Here is a 15,501-nt window from a genome sequence, read left to right as displayed (position 1 = left end):
ACGACCAGAGGGAGCTCCTGCCCTGGGTGATGACCCCCGTGAACTTTGTCAGTCTCCTGGCATCCACTTCCAACCACTGAAGTGGGTCGTCTCTCCCTGCACACCAGGCTCCATCATACAGGTCATCTTCATAAAGGCCAGCCTGCAGGTCATACATTCATACAAACGCCACAACTGTCACCGTTAAATCAAATATACCATTTAGCTGTGGTGAACCTGAAGTTATGTTGTGTGCAAAACTCCAAGTGTTTCCAGCCCATGATTGTTTTTCCTTCACAGGAGCACAAATTTTGGTTATGAATAATAATAATAATAATAAAAAAATGAGGTAGCATATAAAAAGTATTCAGTCTTATCCAGTTTTCCACATTACATTTTGTCAAGAGCCATCGTCAAAATCCTCAATACACATCAAATATGTTGGTCAGGGTTCAATTTATTATGGCTCAAAAGCAAATATGTTGTTTTTAGTATTGCTATAAAGGAACTCAGTGTTCAGAGGCAGAACAGAATGTCTGTACCGTCTTTGGCTCCTACTTATTTCTAAGTGGATTCAACTTTTTCCTCATGTATCTGAAAACAATTCCAAATACTTGCAAAGCAAAACCAGGCTTTCTGAATGTAAAATCAAATCTCTTATTTCCCGATGGTCAACGCTTTCATTTAGGGCTAATGCTCATTTGGCAATGATAGCAGCCTTCAAATCAGTGGGTAATAGTGCCAAGTGTCATGAAACTCTATACTTTGGAAGCTTTTCCCATTTTTCTGGATGAAAACTCTTCAACTCTGGTCAGTAGACAACCATCTTCAGGACACAACAGAGACTTTCTGGGTTCATGTTTAGAAACTACCAGGTGCTCCTTTTTTACTTTATAAAGCCATCTCTGTGTTATTCATTGCAAATTCCTGTTACTCTTGACACTATCACCATTATTAATGACCAAATTGATGGAAGTAACTGAGGGACTCTTAGTGCTTGATTTTATCTGGTTATAATGCCCTTTCACACTATTGTGTATCAGCTTTGCATTATCTATGGCTGATGATCCAGGATCATCTCTCTGCTTTTCATCTTCAGCCAAACTCATTCCTTCCTGTAAACATTCCATTAGCACACTTGATAAAACACTCTATGAACAATTAGAGTCTTTCTCAATTACTTTCTTTATATCATAACTTTGTGGAGGGACATGTCAATGTGGCATTTTCACCATGATTGTGTGAACCCTTTTCCACCATTGAAAGGGCCATGTTTTGATTTGAAAGAAAAGAGTTTTCTTTTGTGGTATTATGTAATAATTTTTCTGGGGAACTCAATTTTTTTGTCATTACAATTACCAGAAATATTACACCATGTGCTATGGTGTAATACATAAAGATCCATCTTTAGATGCGATGATAAAGAAATACAAAGCACAGATTAAAATTGGACGCAGCACTTGGCACAGTGGATGAAAGCCTGGGGCTATCCTGGTTTTGTTTTCATTCTTATATTCTGGCCGTAGAGTCTGAATGTTGGGATTACCACAACATCAAGATTCATCCATTCTGTTGAGGCTTTTTAACAGTTTCCAAACTTTGTGTTTCTTAGTCATATCTTGATATGAAAATATTTACTACCGCCCTGTTGGTGTCTGGATTATTTTCACTTATTTTTAAGTGAAAATAAAGCAAACAGACTGGAAATTGGCCAAACTCAAACTAATCCTTTCAGCATCTGCTCAATATGTTTCTTCTGGCACAATCTCTGTCCTCCTTTGAACTGTTCACTTTAGCACACACATGTTCCCATCCAACAGACAACAAGCCCATTGTTTTTCTTAATTAAGACCATGTGTTTGTGTATTTCATCACTTGTGGAGCTGGATTTGGAGCAGTTCAACTTGGGAACCAAGAAGACTCCATTTAAAGAGCATCTCCTTGGTAGGTCTTGGAAAATGATTTTAAGGGCAATAATATAATTTATTGTTAGCTTTTATCACAGGGCTTTATAAACTTCATGCTCAAAGATTGGCTCCCATAAAAAAACAAGATTTTTTATTTCAATAGATTTCCCCCCAAGTCGTATTTTCCATTCAGACTTCAAGAATTCAATGTTTTAAATAGTAAATACTTTGTTAAACTAAAAAAAAAGGCCTTAACTTGTACCGGCAGACAGAGGCACAGGCCACTAGCAGGGAGTGTAATGGGGAAAAATAGGCCCCTTAATAAAACCACACATGCACCTTCATCAAGCAAATCTACATACAGACTAGAATCATCACAGAATCCTTTAAAATCTCCCTGCCAGGTCCCAGTTTGACAGTATTTCTGCACGCACAACAGTTCTCCTGACTACCTGTTACTGATTGGATAAACCCCTGATGAGTCTTGCTGAACTTTACCGTTCACAGCTGGAATATGACCAATAACAAAAGACTGCATTTACTGAAGTCTGATTTTGACGTCTCAGATTTGAGGGTCGTAACTCAAGCAACATTTGACTGCCTTCTCCAATGCCTTGTGTTCACAAGTTGTTCCTGCAAGTTGTTTCTCAGTTTTGGGCAGGTAACCTAATAAACCAAATGTGAGTTCAACAGTTGCAATTGAATAATTTATCCACTTTAAGAGTTTTTTTTTTTTTTACTGAAATGAGATGGTATTTATGAGATATGTCTTTCCGGGACGATTAAACATGACGCTGAACTGAAGTCTTTCCTCAGCCATCCCTGAAAGTTAAAAACATCAAGGAAACGCGAGACATCCTAGGTTGTCATGCAAGCCCCAACATATCCATTAAGCTTGGCTAAGACGTAGCAGCACTTTACATTCCCATTTTACCTGAATGTTAAGACGACCTCTGTGTGCACCAAGACCGTAGCGTTTCGTAGACGAAGCGTGAAGCTGGAAGTCATCAATCTTCAGAGTCTCCAGTCCCATGGGAGGGCATTCTAGGCAAAGAGAAAAGACAAATTGGCCTGTGATGTTAATGCTACGTGTAATAATATGTATTACTCTATACACTTCATATCTGCATATAGAGTGTACGACAGCCCCCGTCACCAGGAACCATGAAAGCTTATTTCAGCAGTAATGACTATTTTACACTTTAGCACTGTGAGCTGGAGATGTGGGGGGGAAAGCAGCAAGCAGCTGCACTCAGCACTCTGTCATCAGGCAGCTTCCCTCTAATGCTAATTTAGTGAAGGTTTCAGGCCAATAGAAGAGTATTATTCACTCATTGCAGTGCTTTTTCGGGTGCCAAAAATATCCAACCTTATACCACAAAAAAATGGGGTCTGCAGAAAGAAAAGTGAAGCTTGTGGTGGTAATTTGATGATTAAACTCTTGCATACTCCAAAACATATCAACCATTCATGATTATTATCAATTTTCCACTATGAATATTTGAGAACCTAATAATTTTGGAATGCACATTTATTAAAGTTCATCAAGCCACAACCGGAATKAAATTATTGAGTTGACTAAATCAGCATTTTATGCCAAAAGCAAGTTARCRTAACTTGCTTTTGAAGCTTTAGTTTGTGCTGAAACAGAATCAGGCAACACTCATAGAAGAAAAAGAGAGTTGAGTCGAAACATGCAAAGACTGTCTCTCTTTGATACATTTTAAAACGTTTTTGAGACATAATTTCAAAGTGAAAGAAAAATGATACACAATGACAAATRTTTCTTCTAAAGAAAATATGAAAAGTGTGTCAAGCACATGATTAGTCCCCRTGACTCTGTGAACCGTAAAGTGCAGTGTAATCAATTGACAATGGAGCTAATTGGTAATCAGAGTCCTCARAGACYACTGCATATTTTACATGCGTCTCTATTCCAGAACACCAGATTCAAATGATCGYATGCTATCAAAAGTTGCAGAACACTTTTTCAAGTCAGGCGTGTGGCAGAAGGGAAATGTCTAAAACATGCAGAGAAGTGATACCTGAGGACTCAAACTGAGTGGTTTAGATCAAAATATATTCATGTTAAAATAGCTCAGCAAAGGTCCAAGATTTTCAAACACTTGGGAAAAACTGCTGTTTACAATTGGTCTTTATCTACTCTGTGTTTTAGCTACCATGCATGAAAGTAAGAGCAAAACATTTGGTGTGCAGATGTGCAAACTGGTAGAGATGTGCTCCCAAAAACTGCAATTACTTCTGCAATTAAAGGTGGGCTGGATACAAATTCAAGCCACACTTCTCAGATTTTTTATTTGTAAAAAGTATGGAAATTGTGCATCCTTATCCTCACACTTCACAATTTTGCTTTACTTTGTGTTGGTTTATCACATAATATCTACCAAAAATCCTTTATGTCTGTCGCTTAAACAATACTTTAAATAAATCCATGGAGTATGAATGCTTTTGCAAGGCTCTATAACTTCCCTCAGCCATGAGATATCCGCCACAATATAGTGCCGCCAAGTAGAGAGATATCTGGACCTGAGAAAAGTGGTAGACAAGCCATGCCCAGATCATCAGAGGATGGGCATTGTTACAATAATGCAATAAAACTATGCAATCACACTTTGTCATGCAGTCATCTTTAAAGATGTCCTAGACAAGCTCAGCATGAATGAGTAGCAGACACCGATATAGTTTGTTCCAAAAATTTGTCTTGCAAGTCTTTATTATGGAAAAACTTCTGCAAAACATCTCTTCTGAAGAAATTCAAATTGCACWTGCCTGAGAAGGTTTTCCTTTCATGCCGGAGGGAGTTGCCGTTTGTTTGAGCAAACTCCAGCATTTAAGTGACTGCAGAAACTGAGATGGTGCTGACTAAATGCATCTCTTTGTGTAGGAATCTCTCATCTCTTTACACTACAGTGGATGCTAACCAATAGGGCCAAATGGGCAAATCAAAGCTGACGTGTGAAATCTCTGCGGGTCGGCAGCTCTTTTGGGTTAGATCAAGCCAGAGCACAGAAATGGAACATCAGAGGAAGAATTTCCGATTCAACGCTGGTCTGTTTGTACATGCAGCACATGCAGCACATGCCGCACATGTCGCTGTCACACGGCCAGGACTCCCTTCACAAATGAACTCCCTGTGGTAAAACATGAGGAGGATTTGGACTTGCTTTTTTACAGATTTTATTCATGGAAGTTTGGAATAAACTACTGGAATGATGTAGATTAGAAAAAGGAAACAGCTGTGCAAGGACAARCAATGAAAATTTGTATGAGCAAGAGACAGCATGTAATGTAAAAAAAAAAACCAACAACACACAATTATTTAGGGAAAGGTTAGTKCCTCGTTTAAAACTGGAGTTTAAAGTTTAACTAATAAACCAAACGAATAAGCAGGGAAACTCATACAACTTAATTTTTGAATGTTTGTCCGAACACTGGAGTTGCCAATCAACATATTTGACAAACCCTCGTCACTGAAGGAAGGCCAAAGCAACAAGGCTAGCTCCACAGACACACTCACACAAAGCAGATGTGTTTCTGCCATGCTKCAAAGCCGTAAATCATTATCAACATCTGTGCACAATTCAGAGAGACCCACACAGGAATAAAGCATCTGGCTCCAACAATAACGTGTAATGTGAATCATATTTTAGAAAAACTGACATTTATCTCTTCCTATAACGCTCTTGGGATGTCAGTCCACTCAGAGGTTATGCAGGGCATTGAGATCTGGTTATTTTCTCAACATTTGGAGGCTTTTTTATGCTTTGCGTGTATTGATTATGTATTGTATGTCGTTTATCAAGTGGAAGCTTCAAGCTACCTCTAAACAAAGAGTTCTTGACAGATTTGAATGTTGTGGATTTCCGAGAACAGTAGAAGACACGAAAAAAAAGCCTTACATACAAAATGTATTATATTTTCATATASTTTCACAAATAAAAAATGTATTATATGAAATTAATTGGAAAGCTACTTGGAGTCATAGAACCAATGTTCCTTTCCTGAAAGCAAGACTATTCTCACCCCTTAAACGTTTTCACATTTTATTCTGCCACAACTCAAATTGAAAAAAAATTATCCACAGTTTTTGAAACGTTATAGAAATATAAATCTGAAAAGTGCGGTGTGTCATTTCTGATAATTCTTTGCAACACAGATCTAATTCAGACTATAAGAATATTATCTGTGAACATCTATTTTAAAGTRTTGCCTCATATTTACTACATATTAACTACAATTTGTAACTATTACACATTACAATTAATATTTAATAGTTACAATTAAGTATTAATTGTTAATAGTTAATTGACAACTATTAAATGTAGTTACATATTACATTTAACTATGACTAGTCATAGTTACTTACATGTAACTATAACTAGTTAACATTTAACTAGTTATTTAAGTATAACTAGTTGAATGTAATTAGTTATAACTTACAAAGTGATATTTAATATAGTCACTTTATAACTATATTAAATGTAGTTACAAAGTGGAAGGTGCATTTAGAACTTAACAAGATGAACCTCATAAAAGGATAGGAATTAATCTAATCCTATTACATAGTCCTTAATCCTATTAATCCTCACACTGAAAACTATAAGTATTTTTCAAAGCACCTGTGCTTTGCACTCTTAGTAAAGAGAGTTCAATTAGCATCCAAGAAAAGCTACTGAGGTATCTGGTCTGAGTGTAGCAAATTTATTGCAACCCATTTATTGCAAATTTATTGCAACCAACACAACACCTTGCAGYCAAAGAGGACATTAGTGCCTCTGTGGTTGAAATCTATCCTGTAGAGCATCATCTATATAACCAGACCCTTCCTCAAAGTAAAAATAGTTATTCCCAGAACATTACACCTTTCCAAAATATTTGTAATCTCAGAGAAGTCCTGTTATCCCATCCTAACAGATCCTGTGGAGATGGAAATAGGTTTCTGACTCTTTGGGGAAAGATAGATTTTATGAGCTCAATAAATTCCCTCCACAAGCAAGTAGCTCTGGTTTTTCACTCACCCTCTGTCATCGAGTTGAACTCTGCGGCTCCTTCTGAGATGATGTTTGATTCTTTCAGGGTGCTCTTCTTGTTCTTCACTGTCTTTCTGTTGGGTGTTTTCACTGAGAAAATGACAAAAAAAAAACTGAACACAGTCAACTTCCATCTTTTATTATATCATAGAAACTTGTATGAATCTTCTTCTAGGATTTTGTGAGAAGTGTGAGACCCTTTTCTTCGATACCCCTATTAAAATTGCATGTGATAAACAAGTCGTGGAAACGTATGGGCTCTTTCCATGTCAGTTTCCGTGTTTGGGGATATAGCGACTTCCGGTCTATTGAAAATGGCATTTTACACTAGGGGCTTGCATATGGAGCTAGCTCCATACTCCCAAGGCTTGCCCAAGGTAAGAATTAATGATCGATCCCAAGCCCCAACAAATAAGCTGGAGAAAGATTTTAAGATGTATGCCTCGCTATTCATTCACATATACAAAGGTTTACTTTCTTTAAACTTTGTGGCTAACATTAACTTTAGCTTATGCTAGTAGCCAATATTCTCAGACATTTTTCTTACAAAAATGTGCTATTAAAGTATCTAAACATTTTAATTAATTCTAACRGACAATGTTTTTACCTTATTTTGTATTTATTTTCAAGTATATTATTTGTGTTTATTGTAGTTGGTGTCAAATAGAGACCATATAACGGTTCTGGCTTTTTGCTTCCGAAGCATGAGGAAGCACAACACGCCCCATGGCTTAAAAGTAAGGCAGCACTGGTGTGAGTTCTAGTTCAGCTGACTGTTCAGGTTCAAAGTTGTTGCTTTTAGAAAAATATGGCCGTGTTTCTTAAGGTCTATTATATCGTTTTATTACTTTGGCATGCTTCTTGTTAAGAACTCAAATAGGATKGTGTAGTGTGTACAAGCGGATCAGTTGCTCRGCTGTCTGGCTGTTCCCATACACTGACTCTTTCAGGCTGAATACAGAAGTGATTYCATGGAAATAACACAGGGACAACTCCTTTATTGACCATCTGTCTCCCCCCGGTAGTTTTAGGCGGAAGAAGCTGATCCAGAGTCAAGTGAAGGCTGCTAACTTTGCTGTGCGGTGTATAACTGATAGCTATGAATATTTACAACCCACCGTCTTCTTAATTCAGGATCGCTTGAAAATCCATGAAAACTCAAAAGTCCATTATATTTGGAAGATAAGAATGTTCATAGTATTGCTTTATTGGCGTCTGAAATACACTTTGTCTTTTCTAGCTGTCATGGTAACTCAAAGCGGAAACAAGAAAGTCGTATTTCGCTCATGTGGATGTGACGTCAGCTCCGCCAGAGCMMATTGTGATAAAAGAATGCAAAATGTCACATGGRTAAATCAATATAAACCTTATACATTTAGATTGACAGAAAATTTACATTTGTCCACAGAAATATTCATAACTTATGCCAAAATGGTTGCACTTTTTATAGATTTTGCCACATTAAAACCACTAACTTCCGTTTGATCAAAATATTGTGTGATGGTCCGAAAATAACATTAAGCATAACTTTAGTGCCAAAGTACAACTATGCATGATTTTTAAAATGTTGTACCCATAATAAATCTGGATATGGAAAGCCTTTGTTTTGAGTTCCTCAGTTGGAACCATAAACAAAAACAATGACACAGCACTGCAGGACTGAGTGACTGTATCTTGTATACTCACATTTCTAAACTCAGAAAATCAAGTTCTAATTGAACCAAAATTGTCAGAAACAAATGACATAATTTACAAAGTTACTTTCTAAGTTCTGCCATTACTTTAAGCACTTCAGTGCCTAGCAATGACACAGGAGTAGTAAATCGAGTCCTATATTACATTCAACTTAAGAGCTCATTTTCTGATTAAATAAACACTCACCAGTTTGAGATAGTAGACATTGCATTGCTCAAGTGGATTATATTTACAAAACAGTTTGAACATTAAAAATATATTAATATAATCTGATGCCGAGTTTTTATTCAGAGGTAATGAAAACACTTCATCTTTAATTGATGAAAGGTACATCAGGCAGTTTATCTTCCTGCATTTCATTACATTTGAGTAGAGCGATATGGATCGATGCCATTTCGGGTCAAAAAAGAATTTTGAAAAGAATACTGTCTGTGCTCAAGTAGCAAAACTGAACTTAATAACCTATGCTTGTGGTTTTTAAACACCCTGAGGCAAAGCTTCATTAAGAGGCCAAAATACTGCAGATACAATTACCTTCACATTATAGAGAAGTTATTGCTTTATTACATTTGACATACAATATTGGTTATTTCCTGCCATTTAGATTTTTTTTAGCTTTAGCTAGACATTAGAAACTAAAATTATGTTTAACTACAATTTTATAATTTATTGTAACTACACAAAGTTGTACTTTTTTTCCTGCAAAGTGCCTTAAGACTGTTTTTGTTTTTATTATATGGACCTACTGTGTGCAAAGCTTTGTAAAATYCACCTTTTTTTCAGTTCTGGCATGTGTACACAGTGTTATCACATGTCCTTCAACTTCTTTCAAGCACCATATGTTCTCAGTCTTCTTTAAGTATTTTTTCCCCTGTCCAACTTGGTTATGAATCTAAAATGAGGAGTCACTAAGAAATCCAACAAGTGGACTATTGACAACCTCTGGGTTACACGTATAGAAGTTATTTTATGTTGCTGACAGTTATTATGGGAGCCTATCAACACTATCGTTATTTGTTGTAATAAYACCAGAGGAAAGTTTTTTTTTTATCAAAAAAGAGGGGAGCAGCAAGCTTTGCTTTCATCCTCCACCCACAGTCCCACCTGCAGACAGTTTCCCTGCTGAAACATGTAAAGTCACATGCCTGCTACATGAGGTCAGCATGACTTCATTCAAACACAATATGCTCAGAAACACCAGATMCCATCACACCCCTCACTGTCATCCAATCACCTTTCAGTTTTTTTTTTCATATGCTAACATTTGTGGTGCACATTTCTGCTGCGTGAATATTACTTCTGCTTCAGCAACTTCTGCCTAGCATAGAATTTATGACCCTGCTGGAAACAGAAACATTACTCTAACCTACACACATTTGAGGAGGATTATAACACATCCTCCTAACACATTGAGGGGATTATAAAGGAGGTTATTGATTTCTAAAGATAATGTACATTCACATCACTCTGACTTTATCATCTGTAGTTAATTTCACATAAACATATCAAAGTATTCATTTGTTTATTTTGTTCTTTTTGCTTTTAAACTACCAATAGAAAACATTGCATTAATATTTTTACTGAAGTTTGGTTGGAACCATATGTAACTTATGCAACATAGTTACACTAGTATGCCTACTTTAACACTGGCCATTGACAATATGAAATGGTAATCCACTGTCATCTAGTGGCAACACTGTCTTATAGAAGTTTGCTGAAAGTTTTACCAGAACCTAAGTTTTCCATGCAGCACTATTTGAAGCCGTCTGCTTTTACCTGCTTTTGTAGGATCAGTGATTTTATCTGTCTTCTTGACATTTCCCATCTCTCCCTTAGGCATTTTCCGTGCTGACTTCTGTTTCGGCTCTCCTTGTGCGTTGGCTGTCGAGGAAATGGACTTCTCCGGCATTCTAACCTGATTGTACCGTTCCCTTGTGAGCATCTCCTGCATGTAGTTATCCTCATCCTCTTCAACRGAGGCAAGGCTGAGGTCTGCAAGCCCTACAAAGAGCAGCAGAGCCAGAGGGGTCAGAAGGCTGAGGAGTTGCCCTGTCATGGCCCGAGGAGGGGGATTATCTCCGTTTGAAAGTCAAGATCTAGTCTCCAGATGAGCCTCCTGGTGCTGCCGGTGCTGCGTCCCATCAAGTGCTCGTCTTTCGCTTCCCCTCCCCTCCAAAGCAAAGAGTTCAGAAAGTTGTCAGAGCGCTCCAAGTCTGTAATGAAGGCAGCGGAGCCAGAGGGTCCATGGACGCCTCGGTCTGGGAAAAATACAGTGAGGGAGGGAGAGACAAAGACAGCAGCTGATGAGGGAGCAGGCAGGAAGGAGGCAGTGAGACAGGTGATTCACACAGAAACTTTTTTTTTTCCCTCCATTTCAAACCCACCCAGCTTGCAGACACATTACATTAGTAATGCGATTTTATTAGTCTGGGTAAAGGTGAAATGGGGACAGAAACTTGACACTTATCTTCTTCTCCTCCCAGTTTGTTTTGCACACGAGCTGCTTTAACAAAAAGAAAAGTTTATTTTTTAAACCAGGAGAAATAATTCAGTCTTTTGAATCACTTTGTTTTTATTCTAACAAACAGTAGTGATCAAAAGTCATGCTTTAAGTTAAGTGTCAATTCAAAAGCTTCTATTCACCACAAAGCATTTTATAAGACAAACAGATCAAATTGATATCAAAATATACTGAATTTCATTCAGTCTGATATATCCCACATATATAGTTCTATTCAGATCCAATTCACTCCAAATTAAGATGCAGTCTCAGTGGATATTTTAACGCCACAATGTAAAAATGTATTTATTTACAGAAGCCCATCCGACTTCATCACTTTGCAAGAATCCCTGAGCATGATCAAGCAAGTAGCAACTACAGAAAGGAACCGCTCCCTTTTCATCGGATGAACCTTATGACAGATCCATATTCAATATTAGTGGCAACCTGCCATGACCGGCTGGAGAGGAGAGAACAGGAAGGAGACAGGTCCTCACAGAACCACTAAGCCAGGAGTGATTTATATGGAAATGAAAAACGGAGAGCTCACAATGTATATGAGACTAAAAAGCACAGTCAACAATAGAGACRCAGCTAAACATCCAAACACTGAGGCAGGGTGACTTTCTGTGAGAAAGAAACTCGAGGAGAATATAGAATCTCATTGGCAGCATCGGCTCCATCCAGGAGAAAAACACAACCACGGCTTTTATTTTCCAGTCAGAAGTGTTCTTGTAAAGTTACAGTTAGCTTAATTTTGAGAAGAGGCCATAAAGAAGTTGCGTTTATGTTGTCCTGAAATGATACATGTCATTTAATACAGCATTCCTTTGGAAAAAAAAAATCATTTGGTCATTATCACAAAGCTGCAGATAAACAGATCATTGTGAATTATTGGTACAATCCACCAATTCTGTTGGCAAATAATCAAACTCATTCACATGCATACAGGCTTCCTTTTAATCTTCACACATGTTAATGAAATTAACATGACAACAGAAAGTTCAAGTCAAGTCTCAACTGTTTGGAGGACAAATCTAAGTTAAGTCTGAAGTTTTATCATTTTTGCCACTTAAGTTACTATATTTGAAAGAGTCATGACAATGGAAGAAAAAAAACAAACAAATATTGCTATCAAGGACTCTAGTGAGGAGAAAAACAACTTAAGCACTGAGACAGCATTGCCCTTTGAAGAAAAACAAAGTAAAGCCAGCAATACGTTTATGAATGACTGTCTGTGAAAGAGACACAGTTAAACTAAGAAGCACTAAGCCAAGGATACTTTGCAGAAGAATAAATATAGAGTACACACAGTTGTTGACAATTGTAGTTCATCACATAGCCCACCCTCTCAGCCCTTCCCCTGCAAACACACACATGCACACACACCAAATAAAAACACTATTATAGAAGCAATGAACACTCAGCACATTTTATAGGAAAGAAGATCAGGAATTACAGAAAGTTAATGGCAACAAGAGCTCCATCAATGACTGTCCAGGAAAGAGACACAGCTGGACACAAAAATCACTGAGCTATGAGCATCTGCCATGGTTAAAAAAAAAAAAAAAAAGAAAGCAGGATTGGTATCCGTTGCCTTACATGAACTAAACTTCTGAGAAACACTAATGAAGAACTTGTTGCTTTCGAGCACGCCGCTCTGCTTTTTGCACTGCTTTGCCTGTTTCACTCAACACATCTGAGGGCCRAGCAACACTTTGCACATTAACAAGCACTTGAAATTTTCCCAAACAAACTGCCTGCGGAGYCAGACATGTTTCTACACAGGGATGGCGCGCTGCCTCGTGTGTCACCGATCATTACATCAGCATCGTGTATTGCTCGGGAAGCTTTTACCTCCTAATTAATTATTCCCTACCTCAGACTGACTCAAATAGAGCAGCTGGTGAAGCTTTGCTTTCATTGGAATAAAACATGTAAAGCAAGATTTCTTTGACTTTTATTTATACTGCTCAAAAAAATAAAGGGAACACTTAAGTATTCACTTAAGTGTTTAAGTGTTTAAGTGTTCCCTTTATAATGTTAGTATAATGTATTACTAACATTATAAAGAAACAGATCTTATTACAAAGCTCAATGTTTTCTATGCATCTTATTTTAGTGTGCTTTTTGACAATACTGTGCAAAAGCATATTGGATCTTAATTTAAAGYTTTTGAAATCTTGCCATGCAAAGATGAAAATCCCTTAACCAGCCTGATTGATTGAGTACCAGTTTAGATGACAACTGGAAAAAAAAAAAAAAAGATGCTCAGTAAGGCCTGGAAAGATGCTCGGAAACCCAACTTATACCTGAAACTGAGAGCGCGTCTGAACAGAAGCACAAAGGGGGAGCTTAGTCGGCAGTCGAGTCACAGAGGAACAGGATCAGGAGTGGGTGGACAGCTCAAGGCTGCCAGCCTCTGTGTACTGCTGGCACAATGCTTTGCCAGCCACGCAGGCGCTCAGCATTCGCCCACTTCACATCGAGGCTACACCCATCCTCAGCTGTCTGACGTGGGGAGGGAACGGAAGGAGGGATGAGAAAAAGGCTGCCAGGAGGACTATAAGACTTTACAGCATGAAGAGGCCTGGGAGACATACAAAATCCTTCTTCTCTGCACAGCTTCAAAACAGCTTCAACTCAGCCATTTGACATGCTAAATGTTGTGGCACATGGCAGCAAAGACAGGTTTGCAGAGAAATCCACAAGACATTGATGTATAGCTGTGCAAATGTAGGGCAGAAAATGTGCATGATTGTTTGACTTTGTCTCTGTGGTTTTATTAAAGTTAAGTAAACCACCTTTCCATGATTATGAACCAAGTCAACAACTTTTACAAACAGAGCCACTGAAAGTTATTAGAAAAGTTGAAAGCTGTCTGCTTAGTACGTTCTTGTCTAAAAGTTACCATCCATCTTGATTTATGTTTTGTCTCTGAGCCTCAGTGAATAAAAGCCTCCTCAGTTGTTTTTTGTTTTTTTCTTTTGCAAAGCCTCTTGGATTTCCATTTTCTGTCCATGTTTTCCTGGCTGCTATTATCTTGAGTCTGTCTTCTCCATGAAGTCTGCAGATTAATTTTTTTTTTTTCCATCTCTTTTACTTCTTAGAAGTMTTTAAACTTTGAATTTGTGTGTGATACATTTAATTAAGCAACACATCTTGAAAGTATTTTCTTGCTGTTCTCATTATGCATCAACTATTTGGTATCAAGACACAAAAAAGATTTAGAAAAGATCTGGATTTAGAAATTGTTCATCAGATTGGTTATACACARATTAAATTTTTTTTTAAGATGCCACATCTAAATGTCAGTTACCAAAGTTTTCTCTATGGAGTTGAGCCAGTATGCTAACAGAAGGGTAAACTTTGCTTACAGGGGCAAATTTGGCTTTTTATAAATGTCTGTGCTTATCAAGTAACCAAAAAGATATGATGTGACAACTGACAGAGCACCACTCATCACTTCTTTTTAGGTGACTTTGCTTTAAAACTTCAGTTAGCAAGCTACATGTGGCAAGCATTTTTAGCTAGGTGCAGGCTAGCAAACCAGATAGCCTCACTACTAACAGAGCTAACAWTAATTTGTTAAATTTGGGTCACTTGATAAAAAGCATGGACTTCAAAAACGCTAGATATTCTGTTCATTGAGCGCTTAAAAACTACTGTTAAGTTTAGCAGATGTTTCTGTTAATTTTGTAACTTATCCTGTTCCTATTTTAATTTGGTCATCTGATTTATTTTGTTTACTATTCTCTACTTACTTGCTGTTTTACCTGTAACACCTTTTYCTATTTTTATATGTCTCATTAGTTTAGTCATGTTTGGTTTACATATTATTTACCTTCTTTTTTTGTTCACAGGTGTTTTGTCATTTCCCAGCGCAGTTCCTGCTCTCCCGCAGCTGTTCAGGTAATCAACCTCACCTGTTCCTTATGTCAGTGAACACCATCCATATGGGGTCTATATTCCTCTCTTTTCTTTCTACTTCCTGTTCTCTGCTCTGTTCATACTGCTTTGCTCCCTGCAAGTTAATTTAGAGTTATACATGAATGTGACCCATGTTGCTTTTTTAAATCAATGTCATTTTGGCTTAAAATATGTGTTATCACTCTAACACTGTGAATAATTTTACTCATACCATAGCATAGCAATTTTATACCTTTCTCTGCTGGGATGGCACTGTGCTGCAACACCTGATTCAGGTGACGCATGCAAACAGGTTTTTTGYTTTTTTGCACGTGCATAAATAATAATATGCCATCAAATTAATTAGTCATTAGTTTAAGGTGTTCTCATGTAACACAGGGTTGTTGGTAAAATAGATGAGATTTTGCAGCACTTTTGTAGACAAACTAATAGCTCTTTA

General features: G+C 37.5%; 1 protein-coding gene across 1 annotated transcript in view; it reads right to left on the bottom strand.

The window, feature by feature from the left end:
• Nucleotides 1-15,058, bottom strand: part of cpxm2 (carboxypeptidase X (M14 family), member 2) — a 32,044-nt gene extending 16,986 nt beyond the window's left edge. The window contains exons 1-5 of the mRNA XM_008437146.1: nt 14,977-15,058; nt 10,409-10,890; nt 6,926-7,027; nt 2,821-2,930; nt 3-142 (exon numbers count right to left, since the gene is read on the bottom strand). Of these exons, the coding sequence (XP_008435368.1) occupies nt 3-142; nt 2,821-2,930; nt 6,926-7,027; nt 10,409-10,688 (632 nt within the window). The 5' untranslated portion in view covers nt 10,689-10,890; nt 14,977-15,058. The remainder of the gene's footprint in view (nt 1-2; nt 143-2,820; nt 2,931-6,925; nt 7,028-10,408; nt 10,891-14,976) is intronic.
• Between the last annotated feature and the right edge of the window lie 443 nt (nt 15,059-15,501).

Source organism: Poecilia reticulata, linkage group LG19 (assembly GCF_000633615.1).
Source record: "Poecilia reticulata strain Guanapo linkage group LG19, Guppy_female_1.0+MT, whole genome shotgun sequence".
Taxonomy (NCBI): Eukaryota; Metazoa; Chordata; class Actinopteri; order Cyprinodontiformes; family Poeciliidae; genus Poecilia; species Poecilia reticulata.
Note: the sequence above shows the minus strand (reverse complement) of the source record. Positions and strands in the feature narration are given on the sequence as shown.